Here is a 22096-nt window from a genome sequence, read left to right on the forward strand (position 1 = left end):
GGATACCAGCACAGGGATTCTGGCATGGGTAGTGGTGCAATGCGGCTCAATGATAGTTTAGAGCGAGGCAACCTTGATTACTTCATTTCCCATCAACCCGATCTCTAGCGTCTCTCGTTTTTCGTGTCAATTTCGCGATTACAGTGTTGCTGAAACACGCCACGATGCACACTAAAAGCTCTCTCCGTCTTTCATTTGCCCTGCTACTCCTACTGGTCGTAGAGGCACTTGCCGATGATGATAATACTGATTTTCTTATGAATGTCTTTTCCGACCTTGGCCCGTAAGTCACCGACACTTGATATTCTGCTTGGTCGTTCTTCCAACTGCTCGACAATGAGAGCTCACCCAGCTATCCAGCGTCCTCGCACTATTCGGTGAACAGTTTGCTCGACAATTCCTAAGTGAGACCTTCACCTGGTACGATCATGTCATCTTTGCATGCGTTCCGTTGGGCATCATGACGGCAATTGCTGGTGCGATCCGGGTCCAAGGTCACAAGTTTCTCAAAGCCTTCATCGGTCGTGCTCGTGAGAACAAGGCGGCTGCGGAGATTGAGTACATGTCTTCCACTTCAGCCGAGGTCGGTGAATTGTTCAATGGAAGAGGCATCGTTCGAACAATGGGGCAGCCCGAAATTGCTCAGTTTATCGTTTTCCCCGATGAACTCCTGAAGGAGAAGAAGGGTGCGCAAAATCAATCATACGGCATACATACTCTGAAATCCGCATCTCAAGAAGGCATTTTATGCAAGGAAGGTATGGCGTGAAAGTATGAGCTTCTCCCGTAAGTGTTGACCGGATGCTAGGCTATACCGATGAACTTGACCTGGCGGCACAAAACTGGTTGAAGTCATTCAAAGGTACGGATACTCGCAAAAAGGATGTTGAGCAAGCAGAAACCGGGTTTAGTCGTTCTGTCTCGAGGATCAAAAGGGCAAATCCATTGCAAAAGAACGACAGGTTTCCCAAGTACTGGGACTCCCTGAAATCCCCCAATCTACAGCTGAACATTGCAACCGAGAAGATATCGCCAAGACGGAGAAGCATTGAACTCCACTTGGCCGCCATTGTTGCAGTCATTCTGCAGGCATCCCTTCTTGTCATAGCTGGTGTAGTCCCTTACCGTGCTGAGGGCTACGAGTCTCAACCTTGGGGACTTCCCTGCTATATCGGTGGCTCGGTTCTTCTTTTCATTGGTATGCTTGCATGCTCTGTTGCTATTGAACGAAGCACAAAGGAGTTCAAATGGAGGCCCAGCTCAGGCATCACTAATGAGACACGGAAGCCCTCTGAAGTCCGGGATCAATCCATGGATTTGTTTTGGGTACAACGGACGCAGCGCGTCAGTGATCAGGACTTCGACTCCTACGTGATCTCTTCCCGAAATAAGCAGTTTATCTCAACTTCTAGTCGACGAGAAGATGTTCTCTCGGGAATGAACGACACGGGAAACAGAGGATCTAGCCAAATCAAAACCGACCCCATTGATGACGAAACAACCAACAAGCCAACAGCGAAAACGCCAGTCGATTCTGACGAAGACCGGAGACTGGAGTCAGACTTTCTAGCAGTAACTGCGATCTTCGCTGGTGGTGCGGGTTTCACAATTCAGTTCATTGGCCTCAGGGGATTACCATGGCCTTGTGCTGTTGCTCAGCTTGGTGCCATTATCGCTATGGCTATAATCAGGGCCCTAGTCCGCCGAAGGCTCGGAGACGATCCAAACTATTGCCATGCACCTTCTCGGTATGAGCTAGACCTACTCGCTACTCAACTCGTCGAATTCTCAAGCCCACGACCTCCTAACCAACCTTTTAAGCCTCCTCAAAAAGACTGGACGTGGAGAGTTGATACCGCAAAGCATCGACTACAGAGCATATACTCATTTCGTATTGGACACTGTTTGAATCAAAGTGTCTCGAGCTTGACTAAGGAGGATTCTACTTCTTCCCAGTCCGATCAATCTAACGAGGCTCAGCGGATCATGCTTGTTCGAAAGCGATTAGGAGATCTAGTTCGATGGGAGACGGAAGCATTCAAGCCAGCTCTGGCATTAGCTCGTTCCATCGAGCGATTTCTGGACGAGTTCATGCCTGTTGCGTCGGACAAGAATCTAATAGAATGGAAAGTTCCTATGAAAGACTCGAAAGATAAGCGATGTGTTGTGACACTTGCAATCACGAAGAAAGGCTCAAGTGGCTGGAAGATCAAAGTTGGCGAGGTTGAAGCCATCTTGTCACTATGGATGGCCCACCTGGATGCAACTAAAGCGGCAAAAACGAAGGACAAAGAACATACTGACTGGCAAAGATCCAAAGCTGGTGTAGCACTGGGAGTTGACTACTGCAGGATTCTTGGCCCTAGTGACCAACGCGGTGTCTTGGAGCGAGACATCAAGTGGTGGGTGGGCAATCCGGCTGTGACCGAGATTACCATGGCCAAGAAAATGGAGGAGGGAACAACTAGCTCCAGGCATCAAACTTGCGAGGCTTCATATCATTGCGATGATCCAGGGCATGATGATATCAATATGGTTATTGGCTTTATGGGACCACTCCAGCCTGAAAACACTCACAAGCTACTCGTACAGCACTCTACGGCTGGCCTAGCCACCATTGCTGCCCAGCACCTCTTCACTAGTTTCGTATGGACGGTTGTTGATCTGGATCAACTACCGAAAGACTTCCTCGATCAAGGCTCCATAAACATCCACGAATCTGTCAGCATTCAACCACCTAAGCCCTTAGATTTGGAGTCAAGCAAACTTGGCACAGGCCGAAAGCTGAGCCATACTAAACTGACCAGATTCGCGCTTCATGCTGAGAAAGAGGGTCTTGGAGTACTGGATGACATACTTTTGTGCCTCATCCCCATCTTTAGCCTCAAAGATGTTCTCCCCAACGACGTTGTACTGAAACTTGACTTGCCTGGCCTGCGTGGGCGAAGCTCATGGGTAAAAGACGCACCAGCTTACTTGGCTCTCCTAAAGTTCATGGCAAAGGATTCTATATGCCGTTTCGACGACTACCTATCATTGGCTTCAGTAGTCCACGCATTGGACTATATCTACCTGATGGCTCTCGATGATCAAAATATGGCTTATGGGAAGGCTTTGCCTGTAGTGGATGATAGAGCCTCCGCTCCCAAGCCGGATGACTCCAGTGCGAACTCCAAGTCTCTTAGCCGACAGTCTTCTGGCGACATTCAAAAGCTGTTGGATCATATCTCTCAGTTCTACCCAGACGCAGTCAAGAAACTCTCGGTATTTTACGAATTGCAAGGACGAAAAGACTTCCTCTGTAAGCTTGAGAGCCGCTGTGGGGAGATAAAGAAACCTTGGTCGCACGTGTATGACGACGAGAAGGAAAGCTTGATGAAACAAATCAGATTCACGTTTCTCCATGACCAGGCTTCCAACATGGCCCCTATAGATCTGCGGTCATTTCAAGGTATGAGACACTGTATCACGGAGGCACGGAGAGCTTTCTTACTTACTAGAACTTAGGGAAGGATTGGAAGAAGCGAGACATATTTGGCTGGACAGCTCTGCATTATGCTGCTTCTTGCAAGGAGTTTAACCTTGTCGAGGAGTGCCAGCATCACATCATGCGTAACAGTCACCTTGATGGTTGTCTCAAAGCCCTTATGCGGCAGAGCCACCCACAGACATGGTGGTTCGACAATCTTGGCAGAAGCCCAATTCATGTGGCTTGCTTGACAGGAAACCATAGTTTTCTTCAGAGACTGTTAGCAAGCCTGTCAGATCAGGATGCACGATCAAGCCTAGAAACGAAAGGATTAGATGGGATGACCCCATTACACCTTTCTGTGCTGGGAGGTCACCCAAAGTGCATCGAGGTCATTACGAATACTGGCCATTTACAGGAATTCGAACTACCGACAGATTATTGGAAGCGGAATCCAGTTCATTTCGCCGTCGCGAAGGGTGAGTATGAGTGCTGTCAAAAGCTAATTTACAACGGCAAGCTCAAGTTCAGCCTATATACTCTCGATATCCATGGGAAATCGCTCTTCTCGTACCTTGACGACGAGAACGACGTGCAAAGATCAGTCGGGCAACTACTTCTTAAGGTTCACTCGAAAGCCTTCGAGCGAAAAGACAATGAAGGCCAATCTATTTGGCATCTCGCGATCAAGTTCCTAGACGAAGACTCGATAGAAAGATTGAAGGACCAACACAAATCGACAATCGACAACAGCAACAACAATGGCGAGACCCCGCTGCACCTCGCCGTCAAGCGTAAGGACAAGAAGCTCGTCGATTGTTTGCTGGGACTTGGAGCAAAAGCAGGTATTAATGCGGCAAAAGATCAGTCTCCATTGATGTTTGCCTGCTCCCATGGCGAAGCGAAAATGGTCCAGTCCATGATTAACAAGCAAGCTGCAAATGATGTGGATAAGGACGGAAAGTCTCCATTGCACTATGTGCTTGAGTGCAAAAGCTGCAACGACGAGGATCGAGAGAAGATCGTCAAATGGCTTGTGTCAGCCATGAAAAATGTCGACGTCGAGGATCAACGGGGCTGTACGCCGCTACATGTTGCGTGTCAGAGCTTCAAGAGCTCAATAGTTTCTGTTCTTGTTGAGAAAGGGGCTAATCCGGGTATCAAGGATGACGAAGGCAACAATGCTCTTCATTATGCAGTAGGACTTCGGCTGCAGGTTGGTGGAGCAACATTTACCTGGAGAGAAGATGTTGCCAGGAAACTTTTGAAGAGGTCACCTGACTGCATCAGGGACCAGAATGAGAAGGGACATACAGCATTGTTCTTAGCACTTATGCAAGGCGAGGAAGATGCTAGTATTTTTCTCCTAAAGAGCGGCGCTGACCCTCAAGTCATTACTGAGAAACAGTATTTGACACCATTCATGTGGGCATGTCTGAATGGCGGCCCACTGAGATTCATCTCAACGGTCCTCGAGATGGCTGAACAACAAGATGGTGGCTTTGACATCAATCAAGGCGATTCGCGGTTTGATAAATCACCCCTAGCATGGGCGTGCCAAGGAAACAGTACCGAGGTCGTCAAGCTATTGCTCGAGGCTCGCAAGTCAGTCCAACTTGAAGACAAGCTAGACCTTAACAGAAAAGCCACAAGATACAGCAATTTTACGCCACTCCATTTCGTTATGGTCAACGAGAACCATGAAATTCTGGAAATGCTGCTCGATGACCCCAGAATTATGCGTGGATTGGGTGCAGCCAAGTGTGATGGTCTCAATCTTCTAGAGTTCGCTTTTGAACAATCACATCCGAGGTGTCTGACCACATTACTGTTGCACCATCACACGAAGTCTACCGTGTTCTTCATGAGTGGCTGGGAACGAATTGTTCAGAAACACGCTAGTTTGGTCGACAGCGTCGAACTCTGGGAAGAATGGGAGCGCGCCATCCTTAATCCAAAACACAAATTGCGGTTTCCTATTCATAGACTGGCTGAAGCTGGTCGACAAGAGAGGATCGAAGCACTTCGCCATAGTGGTATGAACGTTCATGAACTTGACGAAGACAACTGGACACCCGCCGATGTCGCTGCCAGGTACCGTCACAAGGAACTCGAAGAGCTTCTTCGCAAAGACATTTCCACAAGAGACCTCACTACACATAAGTACTGCGAACCATCGACTTTCATTAATGTTTACGAGGGACCAGAACTTACGACATCACCATGTCACGCAGAAAGGCCATCATTTTCTTTCATCCTAGGTTGGTGGTTTCTCTATTGCGCTATGGCTTGTTACTGATACATATTCTCAATTAGACGTTAGTGTGCCGCCAACAGCAGACGGGATGGGTTGCTATCTTCGCACTCAAGAGGCGATTCCTCCCGACTCGGAATGCTTTTACTATGAAATAGAGGTCCTCCATGTTAGCAATCAAACGTGAGTCATTCCCATGTCTCTTGCTTCTTTTGTTCATACATCTTTGCTTCACATTGTGCTAATGTTTTGAATCAAGTCACTGTGTTTTTGGCTTCTGTCAGTCTTTCGTTCCTCAAAAGTCGCTGCCAGGCTGGCATGAAGGATCGTGGGCCTATCATGGAGATGATGGTGGATTATTTGTAGAGGAAGGATGGCGTACAAATCGAGAAAGTGACCAGACTTTCGAAGTAGGCGATGTTGTAGGCTGTGGTATGAATTTCGAAACTGGTAAGGGATATCGCACGAAGAATGGGGTCCTCCTTGATTCTGGTAAGTTCATGCCGTGCAGCAGGATAAAGGAAGCACTTCTGACTCAAAACTAGGCAATGCGTTTGAAAATCACAACTTCTTGACGGGCAAATTCTATCCTTGTCTAGGATTTGGTGCCAATACCCAAGGAACTGAGATGCGAATCCGCGTTGCGTTGCGAGCTCCTGAAGGATATCCTTTTTGTTTTAAAGGACCATACGATGGACGGCCTTCAGAACAGAAAATGCAGCCATCGGAGTAGGTTTCAGGCGAATAAACTTCTTGATGGGTTGCTCGGCATGCGGATAAGCGAGCACGGGATTCGTCAGCCATCATAGGACTTATGGACCATACAAGTGTTGTCAGGAACGGGTCTCTGAATGCTCTCCACTCTCAATCAAGGTGGCAATAGTAATATCGATGTAATATGTTTCTCTTGAAGTGAACTTAAACTGCAAACAAATTCGTATCTCATCCGTATCTATCAAAGCCCTTCCTTCAGCCGACAAGGCCTAAAATTTGACCTTTGGTGAAAGACGAATTCAGCCCTGAAGGCCGTCGGCTATCATCGCATTCACAAGCTGAACATGTCGATTGGCGTTCGTCTCACTCCACTCATTATCATAGTTAAGACCATAGGGCCAAATATGTCCTCCGCCACAGTTGATACGAACACCAGCACCGTCCCAAGATTGAAGCAGGGGAGTCGCTGTGCGCCAGTCATTCGCAGCACACTTTCTATCAAAAGCCGCAGTCTGGCCAATTCCAAGAGTGTGAGAGATCTCATGCAAAGCGGTGCGTTCGCTCATGTAAGATCTGTTGGAACCGAAGCGGAGACTGCCATTGAAGTTGGCATCGGCTGTTGGGACGCCAGGAACGTAGGAGACGCGAATGGTCTTAGTGGCTCTACCCAAACGGTTGTATCGCGCTGCTGCGAGGCGCATGGCATTCTCAATGCGGCTGTAGGCATCGGCTTGGTCGGCTGATGGGTTGGAGACCTTCTCTAGGGACCAGTTGATGGCGGCTGAAGTGGTGGAAACGCATGCCACGAGGGCAGTGAACATAGTAGAAAACCGCATGACGAATGTTCGTGAGAATGAATACCGTGGTGATGAGCACGCCTCGTGGAAATGTTGATACTCAAGGCTCTAAATACTTCTCACAGGTGAGTCTATAGCATACCGCTACTATATCAGCTTCCATAATCTGCATTATTCCCGTCGATCAACTTGACCCTTATCATTTCGAGGTTTCATCTATCGGCTCACATGGCCACTTTTGTAAAATGATACGGAGTATCTTCATCCGATTGTCCTGTTCGAAACATATCTAAAGCTTACGATTGGGCAGGATGCTGCTCAGACCACTTTAGTGATGAAACCCTGCGAGGGTTGCTAGAGTGTTGAAGCGATCGAATCCCAGCCCAGCGGAACATTTCGAGAGAAACAACTCTAATTGCGAGCCTGATGAGCTAAACAGTAGCTTATTTCAATATTGTCCATTCTAAATCAACTTTGAGGTTGAAGTCCTTGAGCAGTCAAGTACTTATCTCCCGATGATCAAAAAAGAAATGCAGCTATCCTTGGTAATCATGAAGAGCAAAGCAAGATATTAATAAACCCTCTCCAACAAGTCACTGGCGATCACTACAGTATACGGAAGGTGTGATAGCATCGCGCCTTGGTCTTAGATTGCCAAGACGATGAACGGAATACTGGAGCAAAACGGAACAATTAAAGGCGAGGGGAGACAAGGTCACAGGTTGGGACTTATCCATCCATTGGTGGAACAACAGCTTAGTGTATCTTTGAAACCGACCAGCGTGCCTTATTTCACTACCGAAGCCTACCTCGCGAGAAACATAAGGGACAAATAATACCATAACGCGTGATCAATGTTAATGATTAATAATAACAAACGAATTTATCAGCTCTGGCCTTGACCCTGTTTGGCGGCCGTGTAGAGGACTTATACAGCAATTCCGTTTCTCGTGCATTCATTGATCAACCTCTTGGCATCGACGATCTGCTCGACTTTGCCATTCCCCGCCCACTTGACAAGCTTCGACCTGCCCGATTGTGCCCGTGCTACCGGCCATCCATCCCTCTCCAAACCGTGAACAGGATCACTGGCAAAACTGAGGTAGAGATCTTGCATTCTCTCACTGACCTTTCGCTCGAATTTGGTTGATGGGCCCTCAATATCGTGTGTACCGAAGATCTGAGGCAATTCAGCCGTATGATACGCGCCCAGCCAGGGTAGAGGGGAAACGTTGGTGAAGTTACCCGCATAAAGGTACTGGAAAGTTCTGGCACCTGCTTCAGATCTCAGACGGCTTTCTTTGAGGGTAGTGCATTGGAGATTGAGGCCAAACCCATTGGCAACAGGCTTGAGGTTGGCCGGTATCTCTGTAGCTGTTTCGTAGCCGGGAAAGTTGTAGGGAATGACGGCAGCTCCTTCATTCGTGTTGGTTCCAATCAAGAGAGGAACCTTTGTTGGGAATTTGGATGAGCCTGCAGTGATTCTCCCGGTGTAATTGGCGAAAGCGGTGACATTATCTGGTATAAGTGAGAACCCAAGGCCGTCATCAGCAGCACCTCCCTGACCGAGTTCTGCCTGAAGATATTCCTTGAGCTTATGTTCGGGGACCCCTCTCATGCACTGGAGCTCTTTTTCAGGCGATAAGTCGCCGCATCCCAGGTGCTTCGCGGCGATAGAAAAGGTACTGTGGTTTCTGGCATCCCCCAGACTTCCCTCAATCGCCAAGGCGTTCCCAGAATCTGCTATGACACCCTTGACAATCGGGTTGCGAGGCCATGCAAACAGATAGCCATCCGTAGCATATGCGCCTGCGCTTTCACCCCAGAGCGTGATGCGGTTGGGATCGCCGCCGAATCGAGCAATATTATCTCGTACCCATTCGACAGCGAGACGTTGGTCAAGCAGCGCCAGGTTCAAGTTCTTTCCTTCTTTTGCTAATCCCGCAGCATTCGGTAATCCGAAGATATTGAGTCGATACTGGGTCTGTACAACGATGTGCTTCTGACTTCGCTGAACCCAGGGTTGGGCAAGTTGATACGGGACGTTGGTGCCCCCAATCATATAGCCACCTCCGTGAATCCAGATCACGACAGGCAACCGTCCATCTTTCGCGCCTTTCTTTTCGGCGATAGAGCTCTTGGGGATGAACAAAGAGAGTCTCAAACAATCTTCAGTGGTATTCGCGTAGTCTCCCCGCTGGAAGTTGGCAGCAGAAACGAGGCTATCAGCAACAGTACCTCTGAGCAACAGAGGCACGTATTGAATACATCCCCGTGGGAGTTTTGTTGCTTGAATGACTTTATCTCCAGGATATTTCTTTGCAACAGGTGGCGCGAATCTGAGATCTCCGACCGGAGTGTCTGCGAATGGGATATCAAGAAATGCGGCAACGTCTGGGTAAGATGGTTCAAAGAATGGTGCAAAGATACCAGAGCTTGTATTGAAACTCAATGAGTTGTCTCCATATTTGCTGGCTGTCCATGCGCTCGCCAGAAGTGGCAGCGATACTAGGGCGAGAAAGTTGAGATGCATGATGGTCTTGTTGCGTGGCTGTCAGCGATGCGTTGACAACGGTGTAAACAGTTGATATGATATCTTATATACACGACCCGCATCAACAAGTAAATTTCGCATACAGAATCTCCTAGTCGAATAATTCACCATTCTTAATAATCACGACTTGCACTATGAGCTCCAAGGTCTTTAACTCCGATAGAACCAAGTATCATCGGCGCTTATATCCGCTCCGCATGTTAATCAAGCACTGAAGAACAGGTAAAGACGGATCGCTTAGAATTAAATCGGTTTAAACCTATGGTTTATTATTAATAGTGATTTATAATGACAAATATTCTATAAGTTAAGTCCTTCTAAGTCCATTCTATAAGCGCCGGACAATTTGCGTTGTCCAAAGTCCGGTAGTCAGCTTACTACTAGTCAAGCTACCAAAAAGCCAGGTGAACAATTGAATGCGGTAGCCCCAATAGATCCTTTCTATGAACTACGGTCCCGGCCTTTCTGAGGCATGGTAGCGGGCTGATTGTCCACCTGAAGACCAGTTGGTTGATGATCAATGCTTCCAATGCGTCCGGGACAGCAAACGAAACAACAGAAACGGCGTATCTGGATATCAGAGTAGAGATCCAGCCATGCTCTCACTTCCTCTGGAGCTATTGAGTTCTCAGAAGTTTTGGCTTGTCAGAAATTCTCTGCGGGTGAGCGGCGATATGAAGTTTGGCTCCCTGCCGTGACCAAGCCAGCTGAGTTGCGCTCTTTCATGGTCGCTCATCCATGTGATCTCGGTCACGTAGAAGTTCTCTCAACTGCTCCAGCGACTTCGTAATGGTAGCTTTCCTGACAGCATCTCGATCCCCCGGAAAGTAAAACGGCCCAAAGGCCCTATCCTGACCGGCCCTCGAGATTCCAATAAACACCGTCCCAGGTGCTTTTCCTTCCTCAGTACCGGGTCCTGCCACACCCGTAGTACTGAGTCCCCACGTCGTTGGCGTATCGAGCGTTGTGATGCTGCGAGCGCCAGCAGCCATTTGTTCCACGACTTCCCCATTGATAGCGCCGTGTTTCGTGATGATAGATTGACTAACTCCGAGTATGTTGACCTTTATGCCAATGCTGTAGGAAACTATGCCGCCGCGACAGACAGAACTTGCGCCTTCGACTGCTGTGAGGGCGGCCATGATACTCCCGCCTGTTAAGGACTCGGCGACACCGACAGTTTCTTTCTCTTCTTTTAGAAGTCGTATTACATCTTTGGCGATATCTGTGATGGTTTCTGAGCTTCGTTTCACGTAATTCAATGTTGCCATATTGGCGTTTTGTTTGAGGTTGATCGACAAGTTGGATCTGATAACCTTATTCGTAGCTTCGATAGGCAGATCAGAGACACCATGCGGGTAAAGTCACACATGCGAAAAGAAAATTTTACACTTCGGGGTAATATTAGAGAAGTTGGTGGGCAAATTTGAAGAAAGTCTATGATGGTCTTATGACGTCCTGTTGAGCAATCTTGACGACATCAATTATATATCCAGTATTGACAATGACTCGTGTAAAACTTTAGACTCACTTCTTACAATGAATAGAATATCAAGAAATGCTGCTGCATGCAGGCAGTCTCGGTGACTATGAGATACGGGACATTCCTCAATGCCTGTGAGCCCGTGGCCGAACATCTGTGATCCGAGATCTGAATTAGAAGATGTCCTCTGATTAATAGACAAAGAATCTCTAATGCCGGAAGGGGTCATATTTTGCTTGTTGTATCTCAACTAACGATAATACTTTTAATCCATCAACTTGTCAAATGTAACCGCCAACTCCGTTGAATGCAGCGCTCTATCAACAACGCATGCCCATTCGCCTTCAAAATGCTCAAAATGCGACGTCCTTCCACTGACATCACTGTTTCTTGAACTTTTTCTGGATCTCTTCCTCTGTGAAGCGACGAGTCTTCGTCTCCAACATAGCAGCACGCTCATCCAACGACATAGCGATCTGCTCTCCCATAGGTACCAAGCACCTGGCCAGGGTCTTGTAATCCTTCATCATCAATCGAACGGTGACCATCATGTAGTCAATGTCGTGGAAGACAAGGGCGTGCTGTGATGCATAGGTGTGTTTTGTCTTCTGGAAAGAAACAGGATGCTCGCGCCAGTGACGGAGAGGGTTGAGATGGTGAGAGGTGTGATAACCATCGTTGTAGCAGAACCGGTTGCTCTATTCATAGTCAGTATACATTTACTCGTAAAATATGTGGGGTCGAACTTACAGCAACGTCGATCAGTGTGATACTCGATCGGTAATCAGAGTCGGGATCAACATCGTCAACGAAAGCATGCTGACCCCAGTTACCCGCCATCAGCCCAAGACGAAGAAGAAGCAGCGGCATAAGAAAGACGCAGATGGTGGCGTTTCTATGTAGGCTGAACATGGTGATAAGGAAAGCATAGTTGGAAAACTCCCAGAATCCAGCCTTCAAGCCAGTCATGGCCTTGCCATTTCGGATGAAGTAGATGGGAAGATCGGCCCAGACGAGGAAGAAGAATCGGCCGACGTAGTGAAGGAAGTGAAGAAGGCTGTCTCGCTGGTATCGGATAGTTGATGACAGATCGTTGGGTCCATTGCCCTCAACGTGATGATGCTTGACGTGGTGATAGAAGTAAGAGTTCCAAGTATGTCCCATCAAAGGATCAAGGATATATGGAAACAGATGATCAAAGATGGCAAATTTCTTGTCCAAAACACCTCTCATGTGAATATGCTGATGCATCAGCAAAGTATACGCTCCCATGTAAGAGAACTGCATGACAAAGTGAAGAATACCATGAATCCACGTGAAATTCGTGAACAAAAAGATGGCACTGGGAATCGTGGTTGAGAAGTAAAGAAGCAGATGCGTAAGCATAATGACATCAGTCTCAACCCTCACAACAGACCGCGCCAGGCGAATATAAGGTCTCAGCACGGTCTTCTCCAGGAATAGTGGTAGCTTGATTTGATCAATGTCCCAATTGGTCGTGACGCTTGGTTCAAAGTGCGCATCTTTGGGATCGTTCATTGCCTGGAGATGACGAAGCAGCTCTTCATCGCGGGCTACTGAGCTGTTAATTGGCTGGATATTAGATAGGCATGAGGTGATACGAACCGGTGGGTGTTGAGGTTAACGCCTCGGCATTGCTAGATGATGAATCCTTTATGTCTTGGCGGAGACCTTCGAGGATCAGCGCATCAGCTTTTGTCAGCTGAGGATGGAAGACGATAGTCTCCTCCATGTTGACTGTGTGGCAAATGGCCGAAACAGAGGATATCGTGGTGTGCTGCTACAAAGTAGCAAAGTTGAGAGTGAAAGGTAGCGTATCAGATAGGGGACTAAAGCTTCAATCGAAATCCAGGGTCCTCAGCTGATGGATGTTCTTGCAAGACCCTGAGTTAAAATCGCGAGAAACAGAAAAGTCACCCCTAAATCTGAAATAGAACAACCAATGGCAACATTCCAGGTAAGAAAATCAGTGGAGAAAGTATCTCGGTTCTATCCCTTTTTGGTCCACCGCTGGTCTCTTGGCAATCTCGGAAATAGCCAAGATGATCCCGCCCGTCTAGACCGTCTGGGTTTAGCCGGGGGTAAAAGGAGGTTGTAAATTGAGATTTCGCCAATGGCTGCCACTGGCAATAGGGAATAACTTACGATGGAGGAGCTCAAGGGTCCAATATCTAGTCAGAATTGGAGGTGAGAGTTTGGCAGTGTTGCAATGTCGATAATTCCGGGTGCGTGAATGTTGCCTCAGAGCCCGATGGGGTAACGCTTACTTTTTACTGACTCGATTGAAACATCGTATGATCTTTTTGGGCGGAAACTTATTTGTGAAAAAAAAAACACCGTCTCCTCATTATCTGTGTTTGCAGGCTAAAGTTTAACCTTATGGCCAGCAATCAGCTACGTAGTAGATATGATATTGGTCAATTCCGCCCCCGCTGATAATAGAGCAAAAGCAAAGTGAGGTAAAATACAAACCAGATGTGTTATTTGCAGTGGAGATCTGTGGCTGAGAGCTTATATCACCACACAGAACTTAGTAAAATACAAGCTTTGACACACAAGTTGGTGGTTTGGTTCATCCAATTGATACATGTTGAATGGAAATGGCCCAGAAACGTTAACTGAAGTCTTGTCCGATGCGACGGGCTTGGCCACAATCCACGCCACTCCAAAACTGGACAATGGGTTCTTGGCCCTGTGAACCAGAGCTACAGTACACTTGCTGGAAGCTTTTGATGAAGCGACAACCCGACCATGTCGCGGCTCAGTCAGTGATGCGATAACTTAGATTGCCATTGGATAAGAGCTGTTTTGGAGCGCCTTGACGTTGATCACTGGTTGACCAGCGCGTGCTGCTGTTACGCCTCGAGCGACACGCTGACCATGTTCCTGTCAACGGGCGGTCGTTACGGACCCACGAGTGACTGGGAAAGTAAAGTTTTGTTGATATTTGAATCTTTCCAATCGATTAAGTATATCTAGTCGAGTTTGTGTGTCGTAACATGTCATAAGCTTCAGTGAGCCGTCGTCTAATCTCTCCCTGCCAAATGCCCGTAGTCCAGTTTCCATGCAGATAAAACCCCGTATCCCTAAAAGTATTATTGAGAAGTGAAATGTTCGTAATGTCTCCAATCCAATACCGATCCAATGAGCCGTTTAGCAGCTGTACTCGATGTACACACCATTCTTGTCGCTCTGCTCGAGGAACACCTTTGTGTTGCCGTTGGGGTTTCGCAGCGCGGCCTTGAGGTAGACGGTGCTCTTGCAGTCGATGTTACCAACAATATGGGTCTGCGCGGGCAGGTCATCCCAGTTGGTGAAATCAGCAGCGCCGACAGGCTCCCCAGAAGTGTCAAACTCCTTCGCGGTGTTATGCGTAACAGCCTTGCCGGGGAAGCCAGAAAGCTGCTTGAACTCGGTCAAAGCATCTCCACCCTTGACGATGAAGAGACGCTCAGGCTGCTCACCCTGCGCCCAGCCAAGAGTGCACTTCTTAGCCTCGGCAGGAATGCCCGTGAAGACGAGGAGCTGCTCGATCTGAGATGCGTTGTTGTACGTGGCGACGTTGAAGCCGACGGACTTTTTCGCGACGTCGGGCGAGCCGGGGAAAACGCTGTACAGGGCTGATGGCTCCTGGCGGGTTGCTTTTCCAGTGGAGGGGCAGTTGCCGCTTGCGCGGGGTAGTGCTGTAGGTACAGCACCAGCGACAGCCAAAAGGCAAGTCAACGCAGTGAATGTGTTGGCGAGGAAAGACATCTTGCAGGTATTCGAGGTAGAGTTGAGGTGGCTCTGGAATGAAGACTGGAGCTCGGAACTGGTGGGAAGAATTAAGCATATTTATGAACCAAATCCCAACCTCCGAGATGATGATCAACCGTGCATCTCAAATCCCAAATAGCCAAGAATCGATCCTGTTGATCAGTGCTGCTGATTCGTGGCACAAGCAGGGATCGGGTGCAACTACAGCGAATCGTAAATCAGTGGCGGAGGTTTTTGTGTTTATGCGTACGATGCAGTAACAGCGCACCAAGAGGCCCAAAAATGGGGACCTCTCAGTAATTAGGCGGTCGGGGAAGGGCTGCGTCATGCATAACACGTACAATATTTCCAATATTGGTCGCTATTTTGGGTCTTGAGGGCATAGCCTTGTGCAACAATAAGCAATGGCTGAATGAATCGTGAAGGTTTACAACAGTGAGCTAAGATGTGAGCTCACGTCAAGCTGCAGGTGTCTGAAACAGCGAAACCCCGCAGAGTTACATCAATTCGAAGGCTGGCCAACTTTGTAATCTTATGGCCCGATGAGAATAATGTAGACAAAACACGGCAATCAACCATAATATTCCGTGGTCCAGAGCTCACCGGCATCTATTCAACCTGCTGACAACCCAGCCGCATGACGCGTTGCTGGTTAACATCGAGTCATTTCTTCCAGCGTGCCCGGCACATGAGTGTTAATACAGCAGAAATGCAGCCCGCACTTGAGGCTTGGCAAACAAAACAAAGTTCATCAGAGGCGTCCAAGATGTCCACAGTAAACAAGACCTGCCCCCTCTAGCCCTCATAATCATGTTTGCAACTCCACGTGACATCGAACTCCGCTACAGTGACTGCTTACAGTCATCATCTTCCGTAGTATAGTGGTCAGTATGCAAGCTTGTCACGCTTGAGACCCGGGTTCAATTCCCGGCGGGAGAGTTCCAGCCGCCTGTGAATACAGGCATTTATCTTTTTTCATAGCGCTTAAATCAATTGATGTCTTTTTGGTGGCATTGTGACCTGCAATGCGGTGATCTTTGAGTTTATATGAAATTTGGTATAGATGTTTCATTCTAACAGATAAACTTCGCTTGATACGCCACTTCGGGCTTATCTGATAAGCTGGGACCTAAAGAAATTTTTTCACTTCCACCATTTGCGTGGCTACCCTGTAATTGGCAATTATGGTTCATGGACAACATCAGAGTTTTGTGCCTCGCACGAGACTTCGATTTGTTCAATGCCTGGCTATAAGTTCATTTTCTCAATCCTGGCTTTTTGGTTGCTACAAAATAATTTCGCTATTTGCTTGTCATTTTGCCCAGTTATTCATTCTGTCTCTCTTGAGTCTGTATTGGCACTATTCCAGCGCCTGCCCTTTTGCCACAGAGCCAATGCTTGTCGCCCGCCTTCAGCGGTAAACCATGGGTTTCGACTCTTCAACTGGTCAACGAACCTAATTGACCTCTATTTTACTGACCTTGACATTTGCAAGATTGTTCAGCACGGAGAATTGACCCACGGGTCAACTCCATTGTCAACGTAATTCCCCTGCTGCGTATATAGATCCAAACTTGGAGATCCTCTCCAAGACAACGTGGCCGAGTGGTTAAGGCGATGCCCTGCTATCTCTTCTGAGACATCATAGGCATTGTGTTCGCACGCGTAGGTTCGAATCCTGCCGTTGTCGATTCTTTTTGCCTTTTGCCCATCTTTTTGCTCTTTTGCTCAGTAGAAACAAATTGCATATATTTTCGCTTTGTCGTGTCGTCGTGGTTGTACCGTCTCCGCTCTTGTCGATCGCGAAGCGCTGACAGGTTGACGATTTAGCTGTGGCTTCGGCCAAAACTCGATTTAATCCTACAATCTAGGTCTATCTTTATGCCTCTTCCGAGAATTTAAATACCTCGTCTTCCCTCCACCAACCTCTGTCATATAGCCACAGATTCAGTCCTTCAACAGTACCTTTACTCTCTGCATGTCCCTCCTTCAAATAGTTCAAACACTTCTGTACCTCTTCCTTATCATCCTGTTTATTCATAATGGTGTAGTGACCTCTCCATTTCTCTCGTCTATCTTGATCGCTCAGAAAAGACTCCCATTTGTCCCTCAATTCACTGCGTATGCTCAATGCCCTCTTCTGACCAGCATAGAGCTTGATGCCAACGCCTTTTCCCATTTCGTAAACGTCCTGATCTCCGACACCAATCGGAAATCTTGCTGTTCGAGCTGCGACATCCGCAATATCTGCCTTAACCTTTGACAGTTTGGAACCAGGTAACGCGTGGAACAGAGTGATATGAGCGTCGACCTTGAGCAATCGTGGAGGAAACCATTGCCTTCGCAGCGCAGTCATCTCATCATGGTGTCGCTTGTCGGTAAGAAGTGTCAGGATGTAAAGCTGTTCCTCGTCATTTGACCCTTTGGGAATGTGAGCCTCGCGACGTTGGTGCTGGAGATCGCTGGATTGGTGTAACTCTGCTGTACTTCTTTGTGAGACCGGGCCACGTCTTGCAATGGGATGCGTCGCAGGGACTGTCGTGACGGTCATTGCGGGTGAAACAAGGCTTCTAAAAATGCAGGAAGATCGAAACAACCTCATCTGTATGAAGAATATTTGAGAAATTTTGTTTAAATAGGTTCGATGCGAAAATCCAGCAGGCGGAAATCTTGGGATGAGGTGTTGACGTCAACGACCCAAACCTGGGATACCTAGCGCGCTCTTTGGAGTTTTCATATTCCGGGCAGATCTCCATAACGCAGAAGATCACTATTTTCTGATCAGAAGAATCTTTTGGGGACAAATAAGTATGCATCATGATATCATGGGCTGCACACATAACTGAAAGTATTGTTCTCTTGCATACTAATTGTTTGTTACTCAGTGCATGGAGTCACCTGAAGGTTGCCGATTGGCTGATTTGGGGCTTCTGCATTGATCCGAGATATTGATAAGGTATTTAAACAGTGTGTTGATGCTCGCTGTTCGAGACTCTTGCTGGCAGGGTCCATCTGCAAGGTCTCAAAAGCCGTGCCGTTATAACACGAAAGGTCGCAATCATGAGAATGTCGTCATGCAACCCGCCAATCACGGATTGAGTTATTTTTGACTCATGCTTGTCAGATAATAGCGTTCGAAAACAAAAGATTTCGCTTTGTCCAAAACAAGCTAGCTTTGCGCTGTTCTGATAATTATCGCAACTGACCCAATGAACAAGCGATATGGGGTCTTGCGGACGGGACCAAGATCCATCTTATGGGCTTCAGGGCTGAATGGTATGGATGCACCTGCCGAAGATGGGCGAACTTTTGGCTGGACAGGTTATTCGATAGCGAGCTGAGCGGTCACGATGCTCATTAGTCTTGAGTATAAGTAGCATCATCTATCGCTATCTGCGTGGTACGAAACTTCTTCCAAGAGCGATCCAACATGCCTCAATTAGTCTGGCTAGTAACAGCTACTACTTCGGGCCTCGGTGCCGCAGTGGTGCAGAACCTCACCGCGAGAGGTGATAAGGTCATCGCGACAGGAAGAGGGGCAACGGAACGGCTCAAGCATTTGCAGTCTGATGACGTGTTTCTTCTCGATCTTGATGTTACTGCGCCTCGAGCTGAGATCGACGAGCAAGTAAAGAGAGCCTGGGATGTTTGGGGACGCATCGATGTTCTCTTGAACAATGCTGGCATTTCAGCACCTAAGAGTATTGAGGAGGCAGAGTAGGTTACCTAACCTGGCATTGGTGACAGATACTGACAGTCTCGCAGCGACGACTTTGTTCGTAACGTCTTCGACGTCAACCTCTTTGGAACGGTACATGTTACTCAAGCTATCCTGCCATACTTCAGGGCCCTACAAAGCGGCACGGTTGCCTTCATCGGAGCTGGCGTGGGTTGGGGTCCGTTGCCATTCTTAGGCCATTACGCCGCTTCTAAGGCTGCTCTGGGTGCCTTTGTTGAATGCTTAGCCAAAGAGGTACGCCGCTTCAACATTCGGTGCATCATCTTCGAACCTGGTGGTTTCCCGTCTCAGCTCGGTCAACCTCGTGAAGGTTCAGTCGAAGGATTCGGGAAGTACAAGCCTGCTATAGATGCTTACAATCCCGGGTTTGAGGAGTTGATGGACGTGTTCATTTCGGATATTGGCCCGAATGTGCCAGGTGATATCAGTAAGTTGTCAGAGCGCATCGTGGATTGCGTCAAGGTCGAGGGGGCCAGTGCTGGAAGGCCGGAGCCGGTGAGAGTTATTCTTGGAAGTGATGCATTACGGTTGATAGAGCAGAAGTGTAAGGAGCAGCTTGAGCTTGCGAGTAGTTGGGAGGATGTCAGTCTTAGTACGGATCGGGATGGGCATGATCATGTTGCAAGTAAAGGAATGCTGCGTTTCTCATCAATTCTATAGTCTATAAGCGAATAAAATGGTCTTTATGCTAGGCTCAACAGACCTTTCCCGCAGAGTACTACCGAGGCACTTCATCTCAAACGGCACTCGGGACCTGTTGAGGCTCTAACATCATGCTCGCGGTAATCAGGAAATGCCCATCGAGTGCATCAATAAACGACATTTTGGAGCTCTGCATCGCGGAAGGTCCTTGCATATAAGGCTGAAGGCCATCCGCAAGAATGGTCGCATGTCGAATTCCCATCTCATCACCGATCCACCTCAGAGTTTTGGACATGTACTTTCTGGTTGCGTCATCGACAATGGTACACCGAGCAAGGGCATACATAGGATGAAGAAGTAATAGGCCTCCTACCAACCGGTCTGACTGGACAAGGGGAGTTCCGGCATTTGCTTGCTGGATGTAGGTCTCAATGTCGTGAGACAGATGGAACGGAATGGATGCCTTGATCCCCGCAGCCAGGTCATCAATTCGTTCTTTATATAGAGGAACAAGCTCATACTGTCCAAGGGAATTAGCAATATGTACGAGGTGGTCAAGATAGAGGGCGTGTATTGAACGCCATGAGTTCCATGCAGTTGCGACGTATACTGTTGAGCAAATTTAGCTTCAAACTCACATAAACGTGGTGGGAGTTTTAGCTTACTATCGAAGTACTTCTCAACTGGGCCGGCACAATAGAAAGTGGCCTCTTCTGATGTTGCCGGATCTTTCCAGACTTCACCGACCACTTCTGGATTCCAGCTAGGGGGCCGGTCATAGGCCCAGTACGTAATCTCATCATCAATCGCCAACAAGTCTTGTTGCAGCTCCAAAAGCTCCAACACGGGAGGAAAGGGATCGGTGAGTAGCTTCTCCGCTCGACTTGTCAGAGGTGACATCTTGATGATAATGTCATCTAGAGATCGACGATAGGTATCATCAAGAGGAGGGCACAGAATACCAGTGCCTGTTTGATGAGTCTGAGGATGTCGATGTAAGCATGTGCTTGTCCTTGATAGAGCATGAGATACGTACCATGATGCCTTTTGTGACGAGACGCATTCCGGGAGAATAGACGCTCACTTTCGATTCTGGTGCCGAACATGTAATGCCTTCTGAGAGGATGGACGCGAGCCCCCGAACATGAATTAGATGCTTGGTCGGAGAGGCATTGTCACTTGCTACAAGCTAATACTAGTCAACGAAAAGTCATCCCACGGCTGGTAAAAAACTAACCTCGTATAAACCCAATAGTACTGCGGTGAAGAAGTGCTCTACAGATGGACTCGCAGTTTGCTGTGACAAATCTGTGGTGTAATCAACTAAGACCTGTCCATACTGTCTTCGAACTAAACTCATCAGCGAGTCTCGCCTATAGCGGTTTGCGAGTGATGAAAGAACAACAATTCTGGCAGCTCTCATCAAAGTCGACGTTGGAGCAGAGGTAGCAAAGAGATAATGCATCCCATCGAGAAAACCACGTGAGTGACTTCGATCGCGAGATTGAACCACTAGATTATCAAGAAAGATATCGAGTGCAGTAGCCTCAAGAATGAAGTCAGTGCTGGGATGCCATCGCTCTAACGGCGGTGTTGAAGGCTGATAGTGTCGAAATAACAGTGAGGTGTTGTCTTTATAGCCAGGACATCGCCTGCGAGACTTTACACAGCGAAGGCAGTCCTGTTAAATCCGGCGTTAATGCTGCAGGGTTACAGGCTATGCCTGTTTGGTACTCACTGGACGAGTCTCATCGCACTGTCGCGAACGATTAGCAAGCTTGCCTTGATGAAGATCAGATCACGGCACCTTTTTACGCCGCTTTTTGCATGTCTCGCACGCGCGAGAGACGCCATAATTAACCATGTCAAGAGCAGCAGTCTAGAAAAATTGAGGAAATTTGTGAATCAGAAGTTGTGAATACGGTAGGTATTACAAACCGGTTGCTGACAAAACAGCGGATGTAAGCAGCACCTTAGAGTAGCTACTGTTGCCTAAGAATCACGTGGCTCCCTCAGCAATCTCCACCTACTCATTTTGGACTCTTATCTATTGACAATCGCAGCTGCAAGCATGAAAGTGAATATGGGATGAGGTTGCAGAGACGTTGAGCTGTTTTTTGACTTTTTGATACATACAGCAAACTATCGCTGGCCACCAAGACCAATGTGTCTTTGGCCGTTTGCTCGATACTTAAGATCTCACAACTTCTAGTGGCGACCTCGATTAAGACATCTTGGATTGAGGTCATCTACGTGTAAAATGTTTAGTGCCTACCTAGCCAAGGGTCATTACCATAGTCTCAACTGTTTACAGCTCAAGATGATCGCTGGCTTGGATGCAGCCACTGTTCGGTTGAGAGAGGTTGTCAATTATCTGTCTGCGCTTCCTTGTTTTGCCTTAATAACAGCTTGACATGATATCCTTCGGGCGAATGGTTTAGTGGTATAATACTCCCTTAGCATAATTCATCCGAATAATCTGGGAGTGGTCCAGGGTTCGATTCCCTGTTCGTCCATTGCAGGCGGTTTAATTCCGCCATTATTTATACCTTGTTTTTTGCACTTTTTGACATCTCGCACTGACGTCCAACTAAGAATCCCCACGAACCACGGTGGTGAAAAATAGCTCGAGGTTCTGCTTAAATAAGTTCACATGTCAAAGGTCCG

General features: G+C 47.8%; 9 protein-coding genes and 3 non-coding genes across 13 annotated transcripts; 5 read left to right on the top strand and 7 right to left on the bottom strand.

Moving 5' to 3' along the window:
- Nucleotides 1-164: 164 nt before the first annotated feature.
- Nucleotides 165-6600, top strand: FOIG_14703 (uncharacterized protein; the record flags this gene model as incomplete). Its single annotated transcript, XM_031215986.1, has 7 exons — nt 165-283; nt 361-758; nt 809-3451; nt 3508-5730; nt 5786-5906; nt 5983-6215; nt 6269-6600. 7 exons carry the CDS (start codon nt 165-167, stop codon nt 6454-6456), a joined length of 5925 nt encoding a protein of 1974 aa, XP_031054362.1. The 3' UTR covers nt 6457-6600.
- On the bottom strand, nt 6557-7364 carry FOIG_14704 (uncharacterized protein). The gene has a single exon (XM_031215987.1). It carries the CDS (start codon nt 7271-7273, stop codon nt 6737-6739), a length of 537 nt encoding a protein of 178 aa, XP_031054363.1. The 5' UTR covers nt 7274-7364; the 3' UTR covers nt 6557-6736.
- A 798-nt stretch (nt 7365-8162) lies between these two features.
- FOIG_14705 (uncharacterized protein) lies at nt 8163-9767 on the bottom strand (the record flags this gene model as incomplete). The annotated part of the gene is made up of 1 exon (XM_031215988.1): nt 8163-9767. The coding sequence occupies one exon, from the start codon at nt 9765-9767 to the stop codon at nt 8163-8165; it is 1605 nt and encodes a 534-aa protein (XP_031054364.1).
- Nucleotides 9768-10244: 477 nt separating this feature from the next.
- FOIG_14706 (uncharacterized protein) lies at nt 10245-11177 on the bottom strand. Its single transcript, XM_031215989.1, has one exon. The coding sequence runs from the start codon at nt 11057-11059 to the stop codon at nt 10511-10513; it is 549 nt and encodes a 182-aa protein (XP_031054365.1). The 5' UTR covers nt 11060-11177; the 3' UTR covers nt 10245-10510.
- A 141-nt stretch (nt 11178-11318) lies between these two features.
- FOIG_14707 (uncharacterized protein) lies at nt 11319-13585 on the bottom strand. Its single transcript, XM_031215990.1, has 3 exons — nt 12898-13585; nt 12022-12845; nt 11319-11969 (listed from the first exon to the last, which is right to left on the bottom strand). Exons 1-3 carry the CDS (start codon nt 13022-13024, stop codon nt 11652-11654), a joined length of 1269 nt encoding a protein of 422 aa, XP_031054366.1. The 5' UTR covers nt 13025-13585; the 3' UTR covers nt 11319-11651.
- A 606-nt stretch (nt 13586-14191) lies between these two features.
- Nucleotides 14192-15411, bottom strand: FOIG_14708 (uncharacterized protein). The gene has a single exon (XM_031215991.1). It carries the CDS (start codon nt 15043-15045, stop codon nt 14446-14448), a length of 600 nt encoding a protein of 199 aa, XP_031054367.1. The 5' UTR covers nt 15046-15411; the 3' UTR covers nt 14192-14445.
- Nucleotides 15412-15915: 504 nt separating this feature from the next.
- On the top strand, nt 15916-15987 carry FOIG_14709. The gene has a single exon. It is a non-coding gene; the product is annotated as a tRNA-Asp (tRNA).
- A 652-nt stretch (nt 15988-16639) lies between these two features.
- FOIG_14710 lies at nt 16640-16738 on the top strand. The gene has a single exon. It is a non-coding gene; the product is annotated as a tRNA-Ser (tRNA).
- Nucleotides 16739-16879: 141 nt separating this feature from the next.
- On the bottom strand, nt 16880-17784 carry FOIG_14711 (uncharacterized protein). The gene has a single exon (XM_031215992.1). It carries the CDS (start codon nt 17648-17650, stop codon nt 16928-16930), a length of 723 nt encoding a protein of 240 aa, XP_031054368.1. The 5' UTR covers nt 17651-17784; the 3' UTR covers nt 16880-16927.
- Nucleotides 17785-18478: 694 nt separating this feature from the next.
- FOIG_14712 (uncharacterized protein) lies at nt 18479-19447 on the top strand (the record flags this gene model as incomplete). The annotated part of the gene is made up of 2 exons (XM_031215993.1): nt 18479-18765; nt 18814-19447. 2 exons carry the CDS (start codon nt 18479-18481, stop codon nt 19445-19447), a joined length of 921 nt encoding a protein of 306 aa, XP_031054369.1.
- Nucleotides 19373-21348, bottom strand: FOIG_14713 (uncharacterized protein). 2 transcript variants are annotated; one of them, XM_031215995.1, is made up of 7 exons: nt 21237-21348; nt 21168-21185; nt 20667-21089; nt 20466-20618; nt 20095-20410; nt 19491-20038; nt 19373-19423 (listed from the first exon to the last, which is right to left on the bottom strand). In XM_031215995.1, exons 1-6 carry the CDS (start codon nt 21291-21293, stop codon nt 19524-19526), a joined length of 1482 nt encoding a protein of 493 aa, XP_031054371.1. In that variant the 5' UTR covers nt 21294-21348; the 3' UTR covers nt 19373-19423; nt 19491-19523. The 2 variants fall into 2 exon arrangements, with proteins under 2 accessions (XP_031054371.1, XP_031054370.1); XM_031215994.1 differs by having other exon boundaries at nt 19373-20038.
- A 507-nt stretch (nt 21349-21855) lies between these two features.
- FOIG_14714 lies at nt 21856-21945 on the top strand. The gene has a single exon. It is a non-coding gene; the product is annotated as a tRNA-Ala (tRNA).
- The last annotated feature ends 151 nt before the right edge of the window (nt 21946-22096 follow it).

The sequence above is a fragment of the Fusarium odoratissimum genome (assembly GCF_000260195.1).
Source record: "Fusarium odoratissimum NRRL 54006 unplaced genomic scaffold supercont1.43, whole genome shotgun sequence".
Classification (NCBI taxonomy): Eukaryota; Fungi; Ascomycota; class Sordariomycetes; order Hypocreales; family Nectriaceae; genus Fusarium; species Fusarium odoratissimum.

What these genes read in the sequence shown, in the direction of transcription:
- FOIG_14713 (XM_031215995.1), bottom strand. Translation starts at nt 21,293, where the DNA reads ATGGTTAATTATGGCGTCTCTCGCGCGTGCGAGACATGCAAAAAGCGG. An exon ending in TACTATTGGGTTTATACGAG is followed by an intron (nt 20,619 to 20,666) that starts GTTAGTTTTTTA and finishes GACTAGTATTAG; the next exon opens with CTTGTAGCAAGTGACAATGC. An exon ending in AGTTGAGAAGTACTTCGATA is followed by an intron (nt 20,039 to 20,094) that starts GTAAGCTAAAAC and finishes TTTGCTCAACAG; the next exon opens with TATACGTCGCAACTGCATGG.
- FOIG_14704 (XM_031215987.1), bottom strand. Translation starts at nt 7,273, where the DNA reads ATGCGGTTTTCTACTATGTTCACTGCCCTCGTGGCATGCGTTTCCACC.
- FOIG_14711 (XM_031215992.1), bottom strand. Translation starts at nt 17,650, where the DNA reads ATGAGGTTGTTTCGATCTTCCTGCATTTTTAGAAGCCTTGTTTCACCC.
- FOIG_14708 (XM_031215991.1), bottom strand. Translation starts at nt 15,045, where the DNA reads ATGTCTTTCCTCGCCAACACATTCACTGCGTTGACTTGCCTTTTGGCT.
- FOIG_14707 (XM_031215990.1), bottom strand. Translation starts at nt 13,024, where the DNA reads ATGGAGGAGACTATCGTCTTCCATCCTCAGCTGACAAAAGCTGATGCG. An exon ending in GTTAACCTCAACACCCACCG is followed by an intron (nt 12,846 to 12,897) that starts GTTCGTATCACC and finishes ACAGCTCAGTAG; the next exon opens with CCCGCGATGAAGAGCTGCTT. An exon ending in TCACACTGATCGACGTTGCT is followed by an intron (nt 11,970 to 12,021) that starts GTAAGTTCGACC and finishes GACTATGAATAG; the next exon opens with AGCAACCGGTTCTGCTACAA.
- FOIG_14706 (XM_031215989.1), bottom strand. Translation starts at nt 11,059, where the DNA reads ATGGCAACATTGAATTACGTGAAACGAAGCTCAGAAACCATCACAGAT.